Source organism: Lycorma delicatula, chromosome 4 (assembly GCF_047948215.1).
Source record: "Lycorma delicatula isolate Av1 chromosome 4, ASM4794821v1, whole genome shotgun sequence".
Classification (NCBI taxonomy): Eukaryota; Metazoa; Arthropoda; class Insecta; order Hemiptera; family Fulgoridae; genus Lycorma; species Lycorma delicatula.
This window is the reverse complement of record NC_134458.1, coordinates 177702082-177727851: the sequence shown is the minus strand read 5'-3', so window position 1 is coordinate 177727851 and position 25770 is coordinate 177702082. Positions and strand designations below refer to the sequence as shown.

At 31.2% G+C, this 25770-nt stretch overlaps 1 protein-coding gene across 1 annotated transcript; it reads right to left on the bottom strand.

The window, feature by feature from the left end:
* Window positions 1-2000: 2000 nt before the first annotated feature.
* On the bottom strand, window positions 2001-25734 carry geminin (geminin DNA replication inhibitor). Its single transcript, XM_075364758.1, has 5 exons — window positions 25555-25734; window positions 24564-24691; window positions 21313-21410; window positions 7347-7519; window positions 2001-6152 (listed from the first exon to the last, which is right to left on the bottom strand). Exons 1-5 carry the CDS (start codon window positions 25612-25614, stop codon window positions 6123-6125), a joined length of 489 nt encoding a protein of 162 aa, XP_075220873.1. The 5' UTR covers window positions 25615-25734; the 3' UTR covers window positions 2001-6122.
* Window positions 25735-25770: the final 36 nt, after the last annotated feature.

Genomic DNA, 25770 nt, shown 5'->3' with positions numbered 1-25770 from the left:
CCATAGTAGTCATTTCTATCATTAAAACTTGATCTTAATCTGACAGTGAATCCATATTCAATTCCAATTCTTAAGGAAAATTAGAAAAATTTTTTGGTACTTTCTTCTTACCTATTAGATAAGTAAGATCTAAACCAATTAAGGACACCCATAAATTGTGTATGCATAAAATTAGTTTCACATCCCCTTTATAATATCTGGTGTTTTAATTGACGGTAGTTCTCTATTACCATTAAGCTGGTGTACCTGAGCAGATTAGGACTACAGACAGGTCTCTTATTACCACTGTTAGAAGTAGTTATTAAAAATCTGCAATTTTTTGTCACTTTTATTATTGTGTATATGACTAGCAGACAGAAATTACAGGTTTTCAATATTTTAAGCCATACAATTTATTATTATTTTTAATGAATGTACTACTGAAACCATATATTTCTGATTGGTTCTAATTTTATTGCATTAGTTTGGCCACCATCTGTAGCAGAATTTATTAACTTGTATAGTTAAATTTTATTGCTGTTGGCAGAAAATATTTAACAAACCAGTTGCTAAGCACTCTAACTTTCAATGAAATATGACGTAATAGTTTATAACTTTTATTATAAACTCAACTTTTGGGTTACTATTTCTGAATTAACAGTACTTTATTAAAAAGTAATTGAAAATTGTATGATAGCAGCTCAAAAAAATAATTAACTGGATGGATTGTAATCATCTATGTATAAAACAATTGGATTGTGCTTCTCAGTTAGACATAACATTGGTGATTTTGCGGATGAATTCCCATTAATGATAGCATTTCTGTTGCTCACAAAACAAAATTTCTGGGTATTTTATTACATAATGAAGTTCTAGTGGAATGGACCAAACTGAACTCATTACTACAATGAGGCAATCACAGTGCCTTAATAAAATGCTACACTTATCATTATTATATGCTTATGACTGTTTATTCTCATATAAAGTATAATGCCTTCTCTTTGGGCTCCCTCAAAAAACCTGAATGAGTTTTTAATGGGCTGTCAAATCATTATTTGGTACCTGTAAAAAAGAATTGTGTATACCTATATTTAGAAAATTAAATATGGTAACTTATCCTTGTGTTATTCTTAAATGTGCAATCTTAACTAAAAAGAATGGTCACTTATACTTAAAAAATATTAATTACCACCTTCACCAAAGCAGACAATGGAATTGTTTTTTAATAACTCAACACAATACTTTGGCTTACAAGATAGGGCCTTATTGTGCTAACATTGCCATTTTTAAAAAAATTTGCTGAATCATTTGAAAATTCTTCCCAACAATTATATAAAATACAATTAAAATATTTTCTTTTACAGGAATATTATTATTCTGTTTATGAATTTTTAAATAACACAAATTATAAAATCCACTATCTGCATCCAGTTCAACATGTGCATAAATATAAATATGTGCTCAAAATAATTTCATATGTTTATATTTTATGTATGAACTTTAATATTATTTCATGTGTTTGTTAATTAAAAAAATAATATGGACTTTAAACATATCTAATTTTTACTTATAATTTGTTTCTGTATTTATAATTTATCTTATATTGATGTAATCTACATAATGTATTTTTATGTACTGATCAGGATTGGTAAATCAGAGATACTTTTAAATATTATGCAATATTTAGCCTTTTATAGCTCTCTATATTCCCTTTTCATCACTTGTTCTATCTGTATTTATTCTTAATGTTGACTCTTTTCTGTTTGGTGATTTAAACAGAAGAACTGTTTCTTTTTTCTACATATGAAAACATAAAGATATTGAAACTTAACGATCTTTTTTTTTGTGTTCTACCAAGGATGAAGGATCATGATATAAACCTTAACATTTATCATTCATATAAATATACAGTCAAAGTGCAAGAAGCTTTAAACATATAAAAACGATTCATAATTTTTAGCTCCAGACAAAACTGGAAAAAGGAAGGATGGGAATGAATTTTATAAAAAAAAAAAAAGTAATAAAATATATTTTTTTATTTCATTATTAAATACATAATTACTGTACACACAGTTAGTAAAAAAACATTTAAGTAAACATTTAATAAATATCTCATTTTACTATTCACCAATTAATTCAAACTATTGATTTTGGTTGTAAAGATGATTTTTATTTGCAATTAAAAAAATTCACATATATCAAATGATACAATTTATATTTCCACTTACCTTTTTAAGACAATATTTCAATAGATGAAACTATGCTTATTTGTGATATCAGTACTTTACAAAATGTTTTTAATAGAAATATTTGTGAATGTGTAATTTTTTTATTACTTCCACTAGGTGGCACAAAATTTATTTTATACAACATACAGAAAAAATTATTTTTACTAGTTAAGTTTATCAACTGTACATCTGTTACATTTCTTTTTTTTTTGTTAACATACTTACTCAATGTTTGCATTTACAATATATGGTTGAATTCTTTCTATATTTGTGTAAAAATATTTAAAGTTTATTATCTATAAGATTTTTTATTTTTAGTGTTACATTTTTTTTAAGTGTAGTTATTCTATCCATACTTATAGTAGTCTGTTATTTCTACAGGTTTTAGGTTTATTTACAATGTTATAATAGCTGTTATTTTACTTTAAACATGAATTTATAATTGGAAATAAACAGTTTTTTTTTAACAGGACTAAGCTTAGATTTTTGATTGAAAACTTTGTTTAGAATGATTCCACTGTGAATTAATAGCATCTTCACAATCTGTTTTTAAATACATTATAATGTTATTATAATCTTAATTATTTTTTAAGATTATAAATATGTGCAGTAGATATCACAATAATTATGGACATCAAAATATCTGAGGATGTACACATATTTCTTAAAATTTCAAACTTTTCAAAAATAATTTAGAAGAAAATTGGAAATTTTAAACAGTGTCATTAAGTTTTATATTTTAGTAATAAAATGTTTTTCTCAGATAACACAACCAAACAATTATAGGCAACCTGATCTAAGAGATCTGTTATACTTAGAAAAGGCCATATTAACATCCCCTAACATACATACTAACTAGGGTAAGTGAAGAGCAAAGTGGTTTCCCATTGTCTTTTTCAATAAACACAGATATATTATTTCATATCAGCACAGTAAGCCCACTGAAATTCTAGTAATTTGGTAATTAAAAAAGTATATGGTCAAATACATAAAAAGAAGTAAGTAGCAATAAAAATACAGAAATTACCTTCATGGCATTTCTTTACAATTATTATGAGTTTAGCATAATAAATACAATAAAATAAAGAAAGGCTGTATGCAAGTTTGTTCAGAATCAAATACTATGAATAAAACTAAGGAATACTTAATAAGAAAACTGAAAATATAGAAAATCTGCCCCCCCCAAAAAAAGTCTGACATTTATTGCTTTAATAAATCACACGTATTGATTATAGATTTAAAATGTTTAAATATTATATGTTTTAAGAAATTAATAAAATGTAGAATATTGAAAACATAAACAAAAAAATCTTTTTCAAAATTACATAACCAAAAAAAAGGCTGGTTGTTAGATATTATTATTGCATGTGTGTGTGTGTGAGTAGTTGTGTGATAAGTATGATTGTTGTGGTGGGGGCCCAGCGTACAGTCTCAGTGTGCGTTGTGATTTCATGAGAGACGGAGGTGTGCCGTCGTAGTGCAATACTGTCTGTCATTCAGTCATTTCATTGTATACAGTCCATTTGTTCTTTATTCAATGTTTTGAAATATCACAAACACTGGTCTTAAAAGGGTTTTACCAACATTTAAAAAATAATACATTAACAGAGTTACATCAACATTAAGTTTTACTCTAGATTTTTTTATACAATTAATATTAGTCAGGTATTACTTATTACATCATGATGAATCATTGCATGCCTACAAGCAAAATGCTTACATCTTTGTATTAAGTGACAAAGATTTGTTCCTGTGCTAAAAAAATCTTTATAATTATTAAAATAACTCTAGAATGAGATGGGAAGAATTACTCAACTAAATACAAAGATTAAATAATTGACAAATATGCCTACTTAGTTATAAAATGCAGCAAACAAAAATTATTATTTTTAATTATGAGTCTATTACATAAATAAATAATCTTGCATATTTCTATCACTTAAATAAAAGAAAATATTAGGAAAAATAAAAGATTATTAGGTTAAATAAAAGAAAATGAAATAAAAATACATATTTTCACACACATAAAGGAGCTGTTGACTACAAAAAAAGCTCATATAAGTTATGTACACAATTAAATTAAAGAAAATAAGCAATAAAATGCAAATAATGTAGTCTAAATAAATAGATCAATTGAATAAATAATCAATATAAAATTTTACTATTAGTTGTGTACTACAAATTTCTCAGTCAGTATATGTTTCAATTCTACACTTTCTGCTAACTATTTTAAATATTTATGACAAACATTTTACTTATTGCATTTGTTTTAAATATTTTTTTTTTTTTTATAGTATTTAATTTAATCTTTTACATCATGAGTAGTAACAGGAAATAGTTATTTCATTACAAATAAGATTTGATACAACTTGATAATAGAGGAACTACTAAAAACACAGCACATGATTTAGGTGTAAGCTACAATGGACTAGAGAAGGGATCACAATGAAACAGAAAGATGATAGTTAATAGCAGTAAAAACCAATAGTTAGTAGCTGACATAGTAAAAAATATAAGGAAATATATAATTTTGTAAATATATCAGAAGCCTTTTCTTAGGTTCTTAGTATTATATATATATATATAAAATGAAACCTGTTAATTGGAAAATGATATATGCAAAAACATTAAACAAACAACAGAGAGAATTTAGATTATAATGAAGAATTCAGTTTGGCTTTTTCAGCGACTGCGCTCAAACAGAAGAAACTGTATGAAATCCAGAAACTGAATATAATCAGAATAAAGTTACAGGCACCATGAACAAACATATTTAAAGAATAACAACAAAAACAACCATCTAACACAGTAACAGAACTTAGAAAATTACTACCAAAAGTCAACTTTTGTGGTATCCTGCATCATCAATCGGTATAAAATTTCAAAAATACATCAACAAAAGTAAATGAATAAAAACTAAAAACTTAGAAAACATAAACTTCATTTCCAGTTTTTAGTTTTTATTCACTTATTTTTTATTTTTGTTGATGTATTTTTGGAATTTTGTACCAACAGATGATGTGGAATACCGCAAAAGTTGGATATTTTTTATTAGTATTAGTTTCTAAGTTCTGTTATTGTCTTTGGTGGTTGTTTTTGTTGTTGTTTGAGGTTATTTGGCACAGTGGTCAGTATGCTCATGAAATATTTGCATTTTCAGAACGTTGAATTGACAAGAGTCTATTAAAATTAGTCACCTAAAAAAATCCTGGTAGCCTGAGAAAAGCATTGAAAATTGGATATAACTAAAATAAAGTAAGAGAAACTTTCTTGATCAACACAAACGGAAAAAAACTAAAAAAAATTTTTTTTTTTAAATACAGTGCCTATTTATTTTTAAAAAATCCATGGATTAAGTCTTCCATTCTTATATAATTGGTTCTGTGATGAAACTACCTTAACAGTTAGAAAATGTTTTACAAAACAAAATCTTCCTCATTAAGTATTAATCAATGCTAAACAAAGAATGTAGGTTTGCTGATATAAAGATTAAGGTAATAGCAGTTGATTAATTGGCAATAAGTAGTTACAAAAAAAAAGGGGAATAGAAAAATTAAACTCAACAGACATGGACTTTTAAGTAGTATTGTATAAGGTAGATAATTAGTTGTTTAGAAGTAAACTTTATTCTCTTAAGTGCAGAGTATACAATATGAACACTTGTTAAACAGAATTATAATCTATATTAATAATGTATTACTTTTTGGCTGATACTTCATGACTTTAAAACTTCTAAAGTCAAATATTTTTATTTTGTTTTCATCAAAATAAGAAATCAACACAAATGCATAATTAATATTTAGAATTAAACAATTTAAAAATAAAAATTAAATACAATACTAAAATCAAACTAACAAACAAAAGCTATTCATCACGTGGCCTTATGATATCTTCATTGGTATCGCTTACAAATGACTAATCTGATTCACTTGAATTTAACATTTCCTAAACATAGATATTCACAAGTTAGATTATTGCACAAAAGAATAATTCAATAAAAATTTTGATTTACTATTTATAACAAAAGATAAGTAAATTTATTTTAACAAATAAATGATTTTGCGGAAATGTATTTATGGAATTTGTTGCAAAAGAAAAAGTCTATCTTTAAAGATAAGGTATTTTAAGATTTATAAGGTTGATTGTCCACAGAGGATATGAACACATAGATATATAAGAAAAATAGAAGTGTGTCAACATTGCTTATTGGCAAGAGTGGTTTTACCTCATAATGAATTTGTTGGAGGCCATGTCACATCAAATGTGGCTGTGCCTGAAGCACGCAAGGAAACTGGAACTCATTTGTGCTCTTGACGGAAATTTATGATACTATTGGGCTCTGAAGAGGGAAGGATTGAATCAAGAATCTCTCAGGTGAATAAACAGAGTAATTAGATTGGAAACTGGAGAAGCCCGATGCATGAACAACACTAAATCTAATTTCAAAGGCTAAAACATGTAAATAATAGGAGTGCAGCCTGTGGAATGCTAAGTTCACAGCTAATGCTGCATTTTTTGTTCTGACAGTAAATCTAAAAAAGTTTAACTATCTCACACACATAAATATATATATTTTTTATATACATACCTTGTTATTTTATTAATATCAAATTTCACTAACTGTTATTGCTAATATTATTTTTATGTGTGTTTATAGTTCATTAATATTTATTTAGCACAGCTGCTGAGTTTGGAATCTATGCATACTTTCACTTTTTTCTCTCTCCTTTTTTATTAGGCTAAAATTAATGGACAATGTTATGTTGAACTCTACTAAACAGTAATTTTGAAGATTTATTTTTCTTCAGATTGTGTTTGGAACAGTTTAATTTTTGATCAAAACATATGATCTTAATAAGTTACTTGCTTACTACTGTTTGTAATGTAACTCTGCTACACCACTTAGTATGTTAGATTCTAAGTTTTCATATTTTGATATGTGTTAAAAGTTTTTTTACATAATTTTGATAAGTATTCCAAAAGATTGTTGTTATATTTTTTACCGATGTAAATTGTCTTAATGTAAAACAAATGCAACTGTATTTTCTGAATTATAGCTGTAAATTGAAAACAAAGATGTTTTTAAACAATATACTTACATCATTTTAAGATTTAAATAAAAAATTATTAATATCTTACCGTTAATGTTTTAAGAAGAAATTTACTTTCTTCTAATAACTGTTTACATTGTTCATTTTCTTCCTCAAGGAGAGTAATACGTTCACTTAACTCTCTGTTTTCTTGCAATGCACTTTCTAATGCAACACGACGCCGTTCAGCCACAACTTCCCAGTAATGGTCACTAGGACCAGCTGAAACGAATTAAAATAAATTTGGCAAAAAAAATACTTTTAATGCTTTCAAATTTAGCTGAACATACTTTGTGAAATTCCAGAATTAAAATATTTACAACTACTACTGTTTGCATTAAGACAAGATAGATATTGCAGAATAAACTAATAATTTTACAAATAAAAAATTTAACTAAACAATATTTTTTGTTTGTTTTTAACATAACAATTTTAACTTTAATTTATTTATAATTATACATAAAAAATGATATACATGAATATTAAATTAATAATTTCAAATAATCCCTGATGATGAAGTGACTCTGAAAGTGCTTGGATACTGATACTAAAAATTGTTGGTAAGAGGAAATATTATTTGTATTAATAAGAAAACAACCAGCAAGATATTATACCAGAAACAGAAAAAAAACAGTAGCATTTAATACACTGTGACATTTTCCAGTTGTAATAGGCATGACTTGTAATAGATAAACTATGTCTTAATATAATAGCAAATTTTTTAAATAAGTAAACTATAATTTTAACATAAATTCCATCAGCATATATGTTTTAAAATACTTATAATTTTAATTATCCAAACAATCAAAGAAATAGGGTATTTTGATACAGCAAGAAAGTACAAGGTATGTTTTTAAAGCAAAGTTTGTTTGAAATAAAAAGAAAAATAAGAACAAAATTTGTCACTTACAGATAAAAGCTATACTTATTTACTACTTTTCTACATAGTTACTTTCAACTTCAACATTGTTTTCATAGCGTTTCACTACTTTCTTCATTCCTCTTCAAGAAATGTTATTATCAATCTTAAACCATGCAGTAATGCCATTTTTCAATTTATCAAGCCACTGATTAAGGTGGCTTAAAAGAAAATAATAACTGGGAGGTGTTAGACCTATTGCGTGGATGTTGAAGATTTTCTAATTAAATTTTTTCAATTGCCTCACTGTCTGATTTGCTGTGTGTGGCCAGACATAGTCGTGCAAAAACAAAATCCAATGTCATTAATTTTTTATAGCTCTTCTAAGATTTTTTAATATTTTGCAATGCATACTGACATTCACAGTAGGTTCACGATCACTGAATTCGACAAGCAAGACATTTTTTTGTCCTAAGAAACAATAGCCACAAGATGTTTTACCAATTTTTCACATCTGAACTTCTTCGGTGTAGAAAAAAATCATGTGCTGCAGCAAGACTTTTCCCTTGTATGTGTCAGTTAACATATTCATCCACCTGGCATAGTCTTTTATAACCCAATTTTTCAGTTCATAAATAAAAATTTGGAAATATCAAAGACAATTGTGATACAGTGAAGCCCCCAAGTTTTCTCAATTTTTTCATCAACTTCATCATCCAATAATCATTGACGGCCTGCCTCTATGTTCTTCACCATGAACATTCATTTGCCGTTCTTGAAATGAAGGGCATTGTCTTACATTATTGTCATTCATAATATCTCGGCTATAAATGTCAAAGATATAAAGATAACCTATGAATTTCAGCAACAAAATTGTTTTTTGTCAGAAAAAATCAAGACTACTCTTTGTACTTCACACTTGGTTGGATCATGAATTGTAACACTCATTATAAATGAACGAATATAAACAACAAAATTACTAAACAGTTGTTGCCAACAGTTTACCATTAAATGAAATAACTGAGCTACATATGTGCCATCTGTTAATATCACATATATAGGTGGAAAATTCAAAATGGACCTTGCTTTAAAACCCATCTCTTATTTTAAAATACATTTCTTCATGAAAATGATAGTAAAACATGTTATTGATGATTTATATATCAATATTTATTTATTGAAAATGATATTCAAATGACTGTGCAGAACTCATGCAGTCTCTTCAGGACATTTCAAATTTCTCAACATAATATTTTAAGTTAATTTTTTATCTATGCCATTTTCTGTCAGATCATTACTGACTACATCTTGCTCTTAAGACACTGCACATCGCCAGCTAAAGAGATCTTGAAAGGCATAAAATGTCACTGTTTTTAGATTACATGGTTACAAAAAAATTATCATACAGCTGTTATCAATATTCATAGTGTATGTAACAACAATGCTCCATCTTGTTGACATCAGATGTAGAATATTCACAGACTTGTGAGCAACAAAAATTTACAATATGAGAAAATGCCAAATGGACATTGTAGTAGTCGTAGAATCATATCATTATAAAAAAAAATTGGTGACCTGTGACCCTATACCATGACAATAGTACACAGCATCCTAACTTCATTGCTGTATATAGGTGCTGGTGTAACTAAGCAGGAATTCACTGGGCCCACGAGTAAAATGTTTTCTTACAAATCTCAAGACATTCATGTAGAAATGGGCATCAATTGATATTCAGGGTCTGTTAATGAAAACATAGAACTTTAAATATAGAGACAATATCCTTCAACATATAAACTGAACATTATGGATTTTTACAGCAGCAGTGATATTATCTAGTATATGAGCAGTTTGAATGATACCTCATCAGGTTCCTTTTCAGACTAGACATGTTTCCAACAAATTCTATACTGACTAACAATTAATTTACAATGATTATAGAACATAATGCTTGTAAAATATGTTGACTGCAAACACAAAATGTGCACAACTCTACTGCTCTATGATAACTAATGGCAAGATGTTTTAATTATAAGCATGATTTTAAACATCATACAAAACCACCACCAGTCTCCCAGAGTGACACAATTTTTAATATTTCTTGTTTCTTTAAGTTTACATTTCTGTAATGATAACAAAAATAAATTAGAAAAATATTATCTTTATTTTTAAATTAATTAAAAAATATATTCATGAACTATTAAATAGCTTACACGTAGGGCAATTTATTTTAGCAAGCACAACATTGAGAAAAATCTGAAACTGTGAAGTTGACTATGCTTATTAAATGATGAAACCTCAGAATTGGGCAAAATATACGACTTCTCAGTCGTATATTTTGCCAGACTTCTCAGTTTACAGTTAAGTGGAAAAAGTTATTTTATTTTATTTATTTTTTTTACATTAAATGATGTTACTGAATGTTAATATGTTATGGTTAACAATTATGACTAACAGTATTCAAAATAAAAGAATAATCTAGTTGTGGAGTAACAATACAAACGAGTTTGAAGAAAAAAACTGAGTTAATAGCATACTAAAACTTCTTTTTTTCTGCATTAAAGTGGTAAATTGGAATTTATTTTAATAATTCATTAGAATTTGGTAAAATTCACATAAAAAGTACATTTTTCACATGCTTTCCTAGAATTGCAATTTCAACATTCTATATATTTAAGAGATAATTTTGTTTGCCATTAATTTTTTTTTTTTTTAATTTTGTGACGGCTGGTTTCAAAAAGCCCATCTATAAAAATAGTAATTATTTTTTGCACTGAATTATTATGTATGTAACACAATTATATTATTAGTTTAAAAATTTAAATTAATGGGATTTAAAAGGATCATGGAGAAAATAAAAATTTCTATAACTGCTTGGGGTGTTGTCAGTTTATGAGACGTGTTGAAAAAAGGGCAATCTTTACAATAGTGCACCGACCAGTACATGACGTGCATTCCAACAAGTGGAGAATTTTTACGAACACATCATCTGATGCATTATGTTACCAATTTTAGTTTTCGAGCTACAACAGTTGGAGTAAACATATGTATTACACTGTCATTGAATTTTTAAGAGCGAAAATGAAAAATTTTGAACAACATAATTGTCTTAAATTATGCTTCAAACTCTGTTAAAACTTTCAGACATTTAAAATGCTTCAGCAAGCATTTGGATAAGACTGTATGATCAGATTACAGTACTTATCAGTCTTTATTTAACACACATAATGTTAGAAGGACTGTTACTACATAATGCTAGATAGAAAATATAATTTCAGAACATCACTACCAATAGAATTATCATGTTTAGTTGTCTGTATAAACTGTAGCACCAGGATTTAAGTTATTTATATTATAAAGTTTTTCTTGCATAACCAGATTTGTGCAGTTTTTATATCTACAAAGACTAAAGCAAAGATTTACAGGAGAAAGCTGCCAAAGGAGGAAAATAACATTGATTAACAGTAAGAACTGGAGGTAACTGAATACTAATGCTAAGAAAATGTGCTGAGCTCTGATGACTAGCGAAACAGTAGATATTGGCGATTCTTGTTATCAATTAAGATATGGGTTAGAGAACACTGCATCAAGGCTAGAATGATTTGATTGCACTTTAACCCATACTACATAGGAACAGATCATTTGACTTCATTTATTCCAAAGAGATGGCTCACTACTGTCCACTAGTAGACTTCACAGGGCTTGAGCAAAACACACCTGCAGGATGACGGATAAACAAGGGGACTGCATCTACCATCTTTAGAGCAGTAGCCCGTGCAGACAAATAAGCCATGCAGCCGTAGTCTAAGCAGGAACAAACCAGAGCTTGGTAGATGTGCAACATGCTTATTCAATCAGATCCCCAACGAGTATTAGATAAACTCTCTCAGCATGTCTACATTTTACCTTCAGCTCTTTTAAATGTATTACATTAGTCATCAGTCAAACAACAATCCTAAAAATCAAACCCAAGTACATGGTTTAACTTGTGTTCTGATTCATCATGTAAAAATAGTTGAAGGTCAACATGTTCCCTCAGGTGAGAAAAACAAATACATTTTGTTTTCTCTGAAGAAAATGTGAATCTAGTCGTTTTACATCATGGCTCTAAACGGGTTGTTTTAGAGCAGCCTCTTGGCAGTAGCTTAAGTTCTACAGTGAACGTAAATTGAATCATTTACGAATAATGAACACATAATAGGTTTTTAAACAAGTAGTTTGTTAAAGTATTTATGTTACGGCAAACAAGGTAACACTTAGGACACTTGCCCATAGGATTCTGTTTTCTAGTGTAAAATCTTTGAATACAGAATTTCCAACTTGAACTTGAAAGGACCGACTACTTAGGAAACCCCTGATAAATGCAAGGAGATTCCATTGTATACCTCATTCATGTAGTGTATTTAAAGATTCCTCTCTTCCAACCACGCCATGTTGTACACCTTTCACATACCCAAAAATACAGCAATGAGGCATTGGCAAAGTAGGAAGACGTTTTGAATGACAGATTCCAAGGCAAATACATGAATGAAAACAATCTACCTTAGTGAAAACCGAATTGTTCAAGAGCAATTAGGGCATTTCTCTCAAGGTACCAAACATTAGACAATGATTTACCATTTATTCCATCACTTTGCACAGGGTACTGGTCAAGGAGATAGGATGGTAAGTTGAAGGGCACAATTTATCTTTACCAGGTTTCAGTATGGGAATTACCAATGCTTCTGACCAAGATACTGGAAAAACCTGATCAGAGAATATTTTATTATAGATAAAAGATGTCATAATGCAGTATCTGGTATGTGAGATAATATATTGAGTCTGATATCATTTCCAGGGGAAGTGTCATGGGAATTATTCAAGGCATACCTTGGCTCATCAAAAGAGAACTGAACATTTAATTCATTTCACGAGTCTCCAATAACAAACAGGATATTTTCTACCTGCAACTTAAACCTCATAAACTCAGGACAGTATGATGATGTAAGTGAAACTGACCTAAATGAGTTTCCAAACATGTATGCCACATCAATTGGCGCAGTGACAAGGATGCTGTTGTATTTCAGTCCAGTTGGCAGCCGAACTTTTCACAGCCATGTCTGGATTGGGCCAATTGGCCTAATCAAAACTTTTCTCCACAAACTGATGACAGAGTTGTCTGAGAAATGGTATTGATATAATTCAGCAATGATTTCCATTTAGCACTCTGAAACACTCGATGGTATACAGCCATCGCAGACCAATTCAGTAGTAGGGTTTTGAATGATATTACATAAAGCAATGTGCACCCCTTCAATCTTCATCCCATCAAGGAACAACAGGCCTCCTTGGCTTTCCAGATGTTAACAGGATAAATTTATTTGCGTTAATGAGTATCAGCTGTGTAAACTTGGCAAGTTGGTGGATTGTGCTACCACTCCTGTCTAATTGGCAAAAGGAACCTTTGTATCTGATCCAGTCCACTTTCCGAACTACCAATCTGCACAAATGACTCCGAGGCAAATCACTATTACCGAATGAGATAAAAACCAATTTGTGAGTGCTTCCAAAGAAGTTTTTCAAAACATTCCAGGTAAGTTGTGGGAGTAGGCATGCTAAACAAAAGGACAGATCAATGTACAAAAATGTACCTGATGATGTCAAAAATGTGTACAACACAATAATCAGCGATTTAATTTTGGCCTCAATCAATCAACTACAGTGCCTCGGGAAGAACAAAGAATTTTTTTTTCTGGGTGAACAACACTATGGCGTTAAAAAAATTCACAATTAAAAATTATTTAAAAACAAAAACATCTTTAAAATACACCTTAAAATGGAAAAACATGTAGCATATGCTAAGATCAAAATAAAAACACAAAAATAAATCACGCTATACATGTGATAAAGATAATAACATTACCACGTGCTTTATGGCAAATGGCATAAATAGCTTAAACACAGTAACTCATATATTTGAAAATAAACAGACGGCCCTAAGGAATCATAAAACATAAGATAACTTTGTTTCATCATCCCCTAGAATAGTTTGAATGTTAGCCCCCCAGCTTAAACTTGCGATGTAATGCCACATAACAGATACAATCCACAAGGATGTGGTGCAGTCAGTCGGAAGTAGTAGCAAGCACAAACTAGTGCAGATGATGATGAGCATCATGAAGAACATGATTATGAGCCCCATGAATAGTGATGGGAATTGAAATTGCCAATTATTAGGAAGGTAAAGGAATCTGTGAAAACAGACTGGACAGATCATCGTGACAATATCGGGATTTGGTGGAAGATGCAGATACTCATTTTAAAAGGGGTCAATATCTTCACTGAGACTGCAGGGATGTTTGTCACTAGTGAAATACAGGTGGCTAATACGATTTTCTTTAGGAAAACAGCCACACCTTCACATCCTCTGTCCTCAGTTTGTTGGTCGCATCTTTTGCAAATGTAACCACAAAAGGACACATCATCCTGGGGGCAAAGGTGAATCTCCTGTAGCCATAATATTAAAGGGTTTTCTTCCTTTAGTATTTTTTCAATATCCTCACAGCGAGTACAGAGACTACAAACATTCCAATGAATAATATTTGTACTCATAAAAATACTCTTCTTTTTATATACAAAACTGCTTGCAGATTATTTGTCAAATATTATCTGGTTTTTCTTTTTGGTATTGATAACTTTTAGGAAGTGCTTTGCTTCTTCGGCTATTTCAATGGCCTCCATATCCTCAAAGAGACCTCGAGATGGTGGTGGGGAGGCTGGAGATTCCTTATCAGGCAACAATTTTTTAAGATTCCTTCATAGGGATCTTGGTAGTTTGCTGCATTGTTGGTGCAGTGTGAATTTTATTTGGTCGTGAACTAACTAAAAGTGGTTTTCAGTAAACTACTGTTGGTCTTTCCAATAAAACTCTAAATTCTTAGTTAGAACATGAATTCTAACTAAGAATTCATGTCTGAATTCTTAGTAAGCTCGGAAATAGTGGCTGTGAGCGAAGCAACCAGATCAGATAATATCTGAACTGAATCTCGTGAATGAGCTGAATATTATGTACCATAGTTAGTATATTTTTCTTCCTTCTGACATTTAGTATTGTTGTGAACATCTTTAGTACTTGGAGCACATACTGCAGTTTTTGTGCAAGGTGCTGCAGTGTGGCCATACCCTTGACACTGGAAATCATCATGGGTTAGGGATGAATGGTCGTACTCAAACTGACAGGTAACCTACTATTATTTTCTCTGGTGGTACAGGAAGGTTGAACATTAGTATGAGGGTGAATCAAATATAAACAGGAATTTTTTTTTAATAAATTTTTTTGTTTAATAATATGACAATTCATACCTCCATCATTTCTCAATATAATTTCTGACACAATCTACACACTTTTGCCAATGATTTGGAAGCTTCAATATTCCTTGCTTATAAAAAGTTTCCTCCTCTATGAATCATGAGACCTTGCCGTTGGTGAGGGGGCTTGAGTGTTCAGGGATACAGAGTAGCTGGACCGAAGGTGCAACCATATCAGAGAGGTATCTGTTGAGAGCCAGACTAAGGAATGATTCCTGAAAGAGGGCAGCAGCTCTTTCAGTAGTTGTTAGGGGCGTGAGTCACAATGACTTAAACGGCCGTATCAACATCACTCAGTTCTCTGAGTACTGCGCAGCTGAAAGCAATGGAAAACTACAGCTGCTTATTTTCCAAGAAAATGTGGCTCTCTGCATTTTCACATAGCAATAATGGAGGCGCCTTCCTTGGTAAAATATTCCGGAGGTAAAATAGTCCCCCGTTCGGATCTCCGGGTGGGGACTACTAAGGAAGGGGTCACCAGAAAATTAAAAAATAACATTCTACGAGTCGGAGCGTGGAATGTTAGAAGCTTAAAAAAGGTTGGTAGGCTAGAAAATTTAAAAAGGGAAATGGATAGGGTGAATGTGGATATAGTAGGAATTAGTGAGGTTCGGTGGGAAGAGGAAGGCGACTTTTGGTCGGGTGATTTTAGAGTAATTAATTCAGCGTCAAATAATGGGCAGGCAGGAGTAGGTTTCGTGATGAACAAGAAGATAGGGAGGAGAGTGGAGTATTTCAAAACGCATAGCGATAGAATCATTGTAATAAGGATAAAATCAAAACCTAAACCGACAACGATTGTTAACGTTTATATGCCTACAAGCGCCCATGATGATGATGAGGTAGAGTGTGTATACGAAGAGATTGATGAAGCAATTAAACACGTAAAAGGAGATGAAAATTTAATAATAGTTGGAGATTGGAATGCAAGCATTGGAAAAGGCAAGGAAGGAAATATAGTGGGTGAATACGGGCTGGGCAAAAGGAATGAAAGAGGGGACCGACTTATAGAGTTTTGCACGAAGTATAATTTAGTAATTGCCAACACCCAATTTAAAAATCATAATAGAAGAATATACACTTGGAAAAAGCCAGGCGATACTGCAAGGTATCAGATAGATTATATCATGGTTAAGCAAAGATTTAGAAATCAACTCGTTGACTGCAAAACTTACCCTGGAGCAGACATTGATAGCGACCATAATTTGGTGATAATGAAATGTAGATTGGGGTTTAAAAACCTGAAGAAAAGTTGTCAGATGAATCGGTGGAATTTAGAGAAGCTTGAGGAAGAGGGGGTAAAGAAGATTTTTGAGGAGGACATCGCAAGAGGTCTGAGAAAAAAAGATAACGTAGAAAATGTAGAAGAAGAATGGGAGAATGTTAAAAAGGAAATTCTTAAATCAGCAGAAGCAAACTTAGGCGGAATAAAGAGAACTGGTAGAAAACCTTGGGTTTCAGACGATATATTGCAGCTGATGGATGAACGTAGAAAATATAAGAATGCTAATGATGAAGAAAGTAAAAGGAACTATCGGCAATTAAGAAATGCTATAAATAGGAAGTGCAAACTGGCGAAAGAAAAGTGTTCAGAAGTGGAAAGAGAAATGAACATTGGTAAAATAGACGGAGCATACAGGAAAGTTAAGGAAAATTTTGGGGTACATAAATTAAAATCTAATAATGTATTAAACAAAGATGGTACACCAATATATAATACGAAAGGTAAAGTCGATAGATGGGTGGAATATATTGAAGAGTTATACGGAGGAAATGAATTAGAAAATGGTGTTATAGAGGAAGAAGAGGAAGTTGAGGAGGATGAAATGGGAGAAACAATACTGAGATCTGAATTTAAGAGAGCATTAAAAGATTTAAATGGCAGAAAGGCTCCTGGAATAGACGGAATACCTGTAGAATTACTGCGCAGTGCAGGTGAGGAAGCGATTGATAGATTATACAAACTGGTGTGTAATATTTATGAAAAAGGGGAATTTCCATCAGACTTCAAAAAAAGTGTTATAGTTATGATACCAAAGAAAGCAGGGGCAGATAAATGTGAAGAATATAGAACAATTAGTTTAACTAGTCATGCATCAAAAATCTTAACTAGAATTTTATACAGAAGAATTGAGAGGAGAGTGGAAGAAGTGTTAGGAGAAGACCAATTTGGTTTCAGAAAAAGTATAGGGACAAGGGAAGCAATTTTAGGCCTCAGATTAATAGTAGAAGGAAGATTAAAGAAAAACAAACCAACATACTTGGCGTTTATAGACCTAGAAAAGGCTTTCGATAACGTAGATTGGAATATAATGTTCAGCGTTTTAAAAAAATTAGGGTTCAAATACAGAGATAGAAGAACAATTGCTAACATGTACAGGAACCAAACAGCAACAATAACAATTGAAGAACATAAGAAAGAAGCCCTAATAAGAAAGGGAGTCCGACAAGGATGTTCCCTATCTCCGTTACTATTTAATCTTTACATGGAACTAGCAATTAATGATGTGAAAGAACAATTTAGATTCGGAGTAACAGTACAAGGTGAAAAGATAAAGATGCTACGATTTGCTGATGATATAGTAATTCTAGCCGAGAGTAAAAAGGATTTAGAAGAAACAATGAACGGCATAGATGAAGTCCTACGCAAGAACTATCGCATGAAAATAAACAAGAACAAAACAAAAGTAATGAAATGTAGTAGAAATAACAAAGATGGACCACTGAATGTGAAAATAGGAGGAGAAAAGATTATGGAGGTAGAAGAATTTTGTTATTTGGGAAGTAAAATTACTAAAGATGGACGAAGCAGGAGCGATATAAAATGCCGAATAGCACAAGCTAAACGAGCCTTCAGTAAGAAATATAATTTGTTTACATCAAAAATTAATTTAAATGTCAGGAAAAGATTTTTGAAAGTGTATGTTTGGAGTGTCGCTTTATATGGAAGCGAAACTTGGACAATCGGAATATCTGAGAAGAAAAGAATAGAAGCTTTTGAAATGTGGTGCTATAGGAGAATGTTAAAAATCAGATGGGTGGATAAAGTGACAAATGAAGAGGTATTGCGGCAAATAGATGAAGAAAGAAGCATTTGGAAAAATATAGTTAAAAGAAGAGACAGACTTATAGGCCACATACTAAGGCATCCTGGAATAGTCGCTTTAATATTGGAAGGACAGGTAGAAGGGAAAAATTGTGTAGGCAGGCCACGTTTGGAGTATGTAAAACAAATTGTTGGGGATGTAGGATGTAGAGGGTATACTGAAATGAAACGACTAGCACTAGATAGGGAATCTTGGAGAGCTGCATCAAACCAGTCAAATGACTGAAGACAAAAAAAATAAAAAAATAAAAAGTTTGAGAATAAGTCGTCAACCGTCTTCATTGATCCCCTCCAAGAGATTCTTTCAAGAGCACAAACAAAAAATAGTAACAGGGGGACCTATCTGGACTGTAGGGAGGGTGGTTGAGGGTTTCCCATTGCAAGTTTTTCAATTTATCTCTAGTCAAAATTGTAGTGTGTGTGGCCTGGAGAAGGATGACATCTCTGATGGGCATACCCCATCTTTTGTTGACTGCAGCAGCAGGCAATAGTAAGCCGCATTCACAGTTTGTTGATTGTGAAGAAAAATAATGAGTAAAACTCATGTTGAGTCAAAAAAAATTGTTGCAAGAACTTTTCCAGCTGGCAGACGGGTTTTGGCCTTCACTGGGCAATCCTCATTCTTCCTTCCCCACTCCTTATTGCAATTTTTGACTCTGGAATGTAATGATGGACCCATGTCTCATCACATGTGACAATGCGCCTCAAAAAACTGTCCCCTTCTTGCCAAAATCGATTCAGAAGTCTCTCACAAATCTCCAACCTGACCTGTTTTTGATTTTCAGTCACAAACTTCAGAACGCATCATGCACTAATTTTTCTAAAGCCAAGACGATAAGTGATAATGGATTGAGCACTTCCATGGCTGATACCCACTTCTGACATGATTTCTTCAACAGTGAATCAGCGATCACCTTTGATAAGCTCTTGAACGTCACGCATGTTGTTAGCCGCAAGACTTGACCTAGGGCGTTGATCATGACTTTCATTTACTACACTGAAAGTGTAGAAAATGAAATTCACCCACCCTTAAACTGTCTGGCCCATGTATACACTCAGTTCTGGAACAGCGTAGAGTCCCCAAACTGTACTTTTAGACAAGCTAAAATTTCCACAGGTTTAACACCTTCATTAATTAAAAGTTTTATGATTATACATTGAGCAACAGACGATGGAACCTCTTGCTCACTCATGACTGTACTGATGACAGAACAGAGCCTAGCTAACCAAGCTGGTTCCCCCTCTCTAACACACTGAACATTAACTCCTTACTCTGCCATCTGGCTCGAAACTGCTTGTTGTGTAGAATAGTAAAATTACCGTTTAAATCTGATTCATCCTCATACAAGAGAGGGACTAGGCTCTTACACTCTGCTGTGATGTTTCACTTCTACAACACCTTGTGGATGGAGGTTATTGGCAATCTCCATAATATCAATCTCTAAAAGGCCCCAGCATAGATAACTCTTTGGCTGGTATTCAAAGATTTGTGGCACACTGCTTTTATGTTGATACCACCAATATTGGTAAGACGCAAGAATGATCAACTCTGTTCATCACTAAACGTCTTGACCAATACCAATCCATCTCTTAATTTACTGACGTTTTTCAGTGAATCACTTGAATTAGTTACTTTATGAAAAAAGGTGAGACCTTTTGATGTGAACAACCTTCCTGATTGTTTTGGAGAACTATAAATCTGATGTTGTTATACAGATACATCACCATTTAATATATTACTTTATATAGAGTTTTTATCCTCATCACACAAAGGTGAGCAAGGTCTTTTCACATGACATCTTGTGGTGGTTTTTTTCAGTTGAACCACCAACCATCAAAGGGATTATTTCAGAACTAGTAATTTTGGTCCCATGAGTACTGTGGAAATACAGGATCACCTCCGCAGAGCCCACACATGGAGGCTCGAGTCAAATACAACTGGGTTTGCCCAGTTGCCCAGAGGACATCATTCGAGACTCACTATATACAGCCATCCACTTATCAGCATGATAGTTTCCACCTTGGGATATGGTTGCGTTTTGTAAGGTGTCACAATACCACTGAGTGAAAGTCTAAGAAGTTGTGTTGCTCTGTAAGGGTATATGTTGTAAACTGCGTAGTATTTGTGGTATTGTGTATGTGTTTGATATAAAAGGTTCAGTAGCTGTCTCTAGTTTGAAAAAAAAAACTGCAGAGGCTAGGTCCGTTGGAACATCAATCCACAAAGTCTTAAAGAAAAAGACATTGTCAGCATTCACTAAACAAATAGTCCCTGAGGTAAACAGAATAAAGGGTCACTACTAGACTGAACATTTCTAGCATGCCGGTGGACTGATACGCTTATAATGTACTTGGCTTAGTGAAAAAGAGGCAAATGCAAAGACAAATCATTTTACTCTTTACTTTCCCTAGGAGGCCTGGGATGGAGTGGCTATGCCATTTTCAAGAGCCAATAATTGTGATTTATATCTGGACCACCCAAAACCATTATGGCAACTAACATACATTAAAAAAAATCTTTTAATTCTTAATCACTATTTGTTAATGTAAAAAAAGATCTATACAAGGAAGAAAAATTCTACAATAATTTATTAATAAAGAAAAATAAGGATTACAATAGGCTACTATTCTCTATAATTTAATTGTCTGAAGAATAAGATGTAAATTTTGTGACAATATCTTTGTACTATTACATTAAAACATTACCTTGTGATGTGAGATCTTCACCAGTAATCTTTTTGTCAGTCTTCAACGAATATTTCTTTTTTTCAATTTTACTTACAGAAGATGGAGTTGCAATTTTTCTGCAAAAGTGCATTTTACACAGTAACAATAAGTTATATTAGCCAATATTCATTCTAAAAGAAAACTTCAACAATATATGTGGTCAAAATACATCTAAACAAGATAAAATTTACACACAACAAAACCAATAAAAACAGAGTATTCAATGAACATAGTACGACTAATTTTAAACAACAAATATTTTAATTAAATACATCAAAATAGCCTTCACAATAAAGCTTCCAATGGGGAAAAAGCAGAGCAGTTTATTAAGTTTAATTATACAACCATTAGGAATACAAGAAAAAATCTAGTTACGTTTCGTTAACATTACCCTTTTTAATTTAAAACAATGACTTTAGAAATAGCAAACTTAACCCATTTTTGAATAACTTACTAAAAAATGTTTCCAGATGGAGAAGACTATTGCAATGATGACTGAAAATGTTTTGGAGTACCTTGGATTTCTTGGCCTAACATACAGATGGGGGAAATAGGTAAAAATGAATGTGATATTTGTCAAGTATGATTCATTAAATAGCATGCTGTGACGTTTCAGACACATGCATTTAGTTACTTGTTTGTGGCAATTGTGTAAAACGAACAAGTTTTAACATTTTCTGAAATACGGATAAAATTGAAATTAAAGTTGTTATCAAGTACTTTGTTTTAAAGGGTTTAACTCCGATGGGTGTACAAAAAGAATTAGTTTTTTCTTTAAAGGATTCTTTACTTTCATTTTCAACAAAAATGAGGGCTGCTGAATTTAAACATAGTCTTATAGCCATTCAAGATTATGAACATAGTGGATGCTCAAAACCCACTATGCCGATGAAATAGTCACAAAGATTCATAATCCCGTATTAAATGATGGCTGACTAAAGGTATGCGAGATTGGTAACACCCATTATTTATGCTTTGAAATGTTTTTAATGTACCGTATCATATTTGACTCCCAATGATTATTTCTCCTCTTCCCAAAACTGAAGAAATGACTCTGTGGATGAAGTTTCACTTTAAATGATGAGGTCAAAGCAGAGAGAAGCACTTATTATGTTATGTGATTTGTTGGACAAATCACATTAATACCGGAGGTATTAAAAAATTTGAATGAAAAAATCTTGTTTTCAATGTCAACCTAAGAACTTTCAAAATCGCCTTATAAGCTACTAAAATGTTTCATTTATAAAATCAGCCTTGTTTTGTCACTTCAAAGGTTTACAGTATTAAATAATTTTCTTTGTTGACTATTATTGACAAAAATATAAAAAAACTTAATTCTTTCATAATAAAATCCTGTAAATTCCTAGGGGGGGTATTCCTCTACCAGTTGTTGGATTGGGGAAGGCTTTACAGATATGTAGGGTAGGTAGGAAATAAAATACAGCCTGCAGACTAAAACACAAATCAAAATCTAAATGCATCTGTTCTGTAGTGGGCAGAATTTTGGTCAGTGCTCGTTTCCCTTATTGGACAGCTGTTGAAAATTCTAGTCTTACTGTTGTTTCTTCTTGCACAGGGAGTATTATCAAATTAACACTTCAATGGTAAGCAATGAAGTTTTTTTAAAGAAAAAACCTGCAAGTACTAAAAATTCACTTTACAGTGAATTTAATACGTTTATTAGGTGAATACCTTTATTAATACCTTTTTGAGGTGAATACTACCTCAAAAAGTATTCAACCTGTCATCCTGGATTTTGCTAAACTCGATTTAAAAGAGGAGTCCGAGCATTCTGGAAGCTTAACTTCAAAACTCAAATTCAAACAAATATTTTGTTGGCACCCTAAATGTTCATTAACAATGAACATTTTGTTAATTAACATTAACAAAAATCTTAACAGTTTCTGATCCTTATGAAATAAAAACTGGTGTACGACTGAGAGGTGGTCTCACTAATAGTGTTTAATAATGCTTTGGAAAAAATTATAAGAGAATGGATCAAGAAGCTTAAAAGAGAGTTAAATATCTATGATTCTGTAAAAACTGATATTAAAAATAAATCTCTGTTGACCAATTATCTCACTTTCCGATAATTTAGTAATCTTTGCAAACTCAGAAGAAAAACTAAAGTAGTAGAATTAGAAAATTGAGCAAGTAAAATAGGATTACTAATATCATAAAAAACAAAATGGCTTTCCAACACAAAAAGCTCAATCAATGTAATTAAAACATTTAATAAAAATATTAAAACCCAGCAGGTTGGTCTAGTGGTGAACGTGTCTTCCCAAATCAGCTGATTTGGAAGTTGAAAGTTCCAGCATTCAAGTCCTACCAAAGTGAGTTTTTTTTTACATGGATTTGAATATTAGATGGTGGGTAGTAGTGTTCTTTGGTGGTTGGGTTTCAATTAACCACACATCTCAGAAATGGCCGAACTGAGACTGTACAAGACTACATTTAATTTACACTCATACATATTACCTCATTCATCCACTGAAGTATTATCTGAAAGGTAATTACCAGAGGCTAAACAGAAAAAAAGAAAGAATAAAAATATTAAAAGAACATTAATTTAAATACCCTGAGGTAGTCACTCCTAATGTTCTAGAAGTAGAAAGCATGAAAGCAACAGTACAAAAATGGAAAAAGGATATCATGTAACATCACAAATTTATACACACAAAAAAAAAACAATACTGAAAAATGATAAACTTAGAAACTACAAGACAGTAATTTTTCCCACATTTTATATGACCTGAATGCTTGAATTTCTTCAAAAAAAGAAAAAATTAGAAAAATTAAAAAAAAGGTACTTTGAAAAATTTATGGTGCGATTCTAGAGGAAGAAAACTATAAACTTAGAAAAGATCTTTACAAAAACTGTGAGTAAATTGATATCTTTTGAGGAAAAGAAATTAGAATTTTACGTACATCTGTATAGAATAGAAAACAGGAGATTAACTTTTTTGAAAACAAAAAATTAAAACCAAATAATTTCAATGCATAGAGACTGCTTAAGATGTCAAAAGAACATACACTGGACAATCTCTTTTCAGAAAGAATATTGATTTCAGAGGGAAAAAAGGTCTTAAAAAGCCTAGCATGGTCAGTATAAAGAAGAAAGGATCACCAAAAAAGAATTCTAATCATTGTGATCCTGAGGTGGTGTAAAAAAAACACCCCTACAGATTATACAAGATCATATAACTTTTATTTCATAAGTTGGCTACCTGTGAGATTTATCTGCATCTTTTCCACTAGGTGGCATTCTGCCGGCACCAACTAAATTTTCCTTATTAACAGCAGATTCTTGTAAAGGATGTAATGGGTGCAAAGTTTTACGAGTTTTCATATTTTCCTAGGAAAAAAAAACAAAAATGAAAGATAAGTACACAATGCAATGTGTATAATTTAAAAATAAATCTAGAAATTAAAATTAATTAACACTTTCAATAGTGCAATTTTTTTCTTTTTAATATGAAAATAAAACACCCTAAACAAAGATAAATAAAACTTATAACTGCTTTTAATAATAGATTTCCAAGACTGGCATTATAAATGATTATTTCATTCATATTCATGAAATAATTATAGCTTCAGGAAGAAATAATATGAGAAGTAAATTATTTACACTTATAATTAACTAGGAAAACTGTAAAGTAAATGAGAAAAAAATTTAACACAAATTATTTTTTTATATATAAGGCATATTGAAACATGACTGTTGAATTATAAATTTAAATAGATTATACTGAATGACTGAGCAATAAAAAAGACACAGGAATAATCCTTTTAAGTGCAAGAACATTAAAAGGGTAATAAATGAAGCAAAATCCTGACTAGGATTACCTCAAATAGTGTTGGGAAAGGTAAAAGTTTACTCTTTATAAAATTATAAGTTATATATGGCTCAAGTTCTGAATATTTGGAGAAGTTTTTCTTATTCAGTCAGACTTGCTGAAAAAGGAACTGAATAAAAATTTTGATAGAATCTTCCTTTTGTAAACTTTTACGACTTCGAACACTACAAATGAGTAATTTAACGGTGCTTAAGTATCCGGAAGCACATTTTGAGGCAGTTAAAAAGCGGTTACTAAATAAATTATAGTACATGATTTGTGTAAAATGTCAATTTAATAAAATTAAGTATTTTTATGCTTCAAGAAGGCTACGTTTAAATAAATTTTTGAATAATCATAAAAATATAAGTTATTCTCTTACCACGTTTTGTGTATTTTTGGGTTCAGAATCAGTCACTTTCTCTGAAACAACAATCTTCATAATACCAGTACAATATGTTTCAAGTTACAATTATTTTTATCTAAAAACTTTAAGCAGCAATAACGTTAAGATCAACTTCTAACCAAAACATCAGAAAGTAATGCTATAATGCCGCGAACCTTACAACATGTGACTAATATTTAAACAAACACTGTA

Excerpts from the sequence above, each read along its gene's own strand:
- geminin (XM_075364758.1), bottom strand. The coding sequence starts at position 25,614 with ATGAAGATTGTTGTTTCAGAGAAAGTGACTGATTCTGAACCCAAAAAT. Across the intron at positions 24,692-25,554 it reads CCAAAAATACACAAAACGTG|GAAAATATGAAAACTCGTAA; the intron begins GTAAGAGAATAA and ends TTTTTTTCCTAG. Across the intron at positions 21,411-24,563 it reads GATGCAGATAAATCTCACAG|AAAAATTGCAACTCCATCTT; the intron begins GTAGCCAACTTA and ends GCACTTTTGCAG.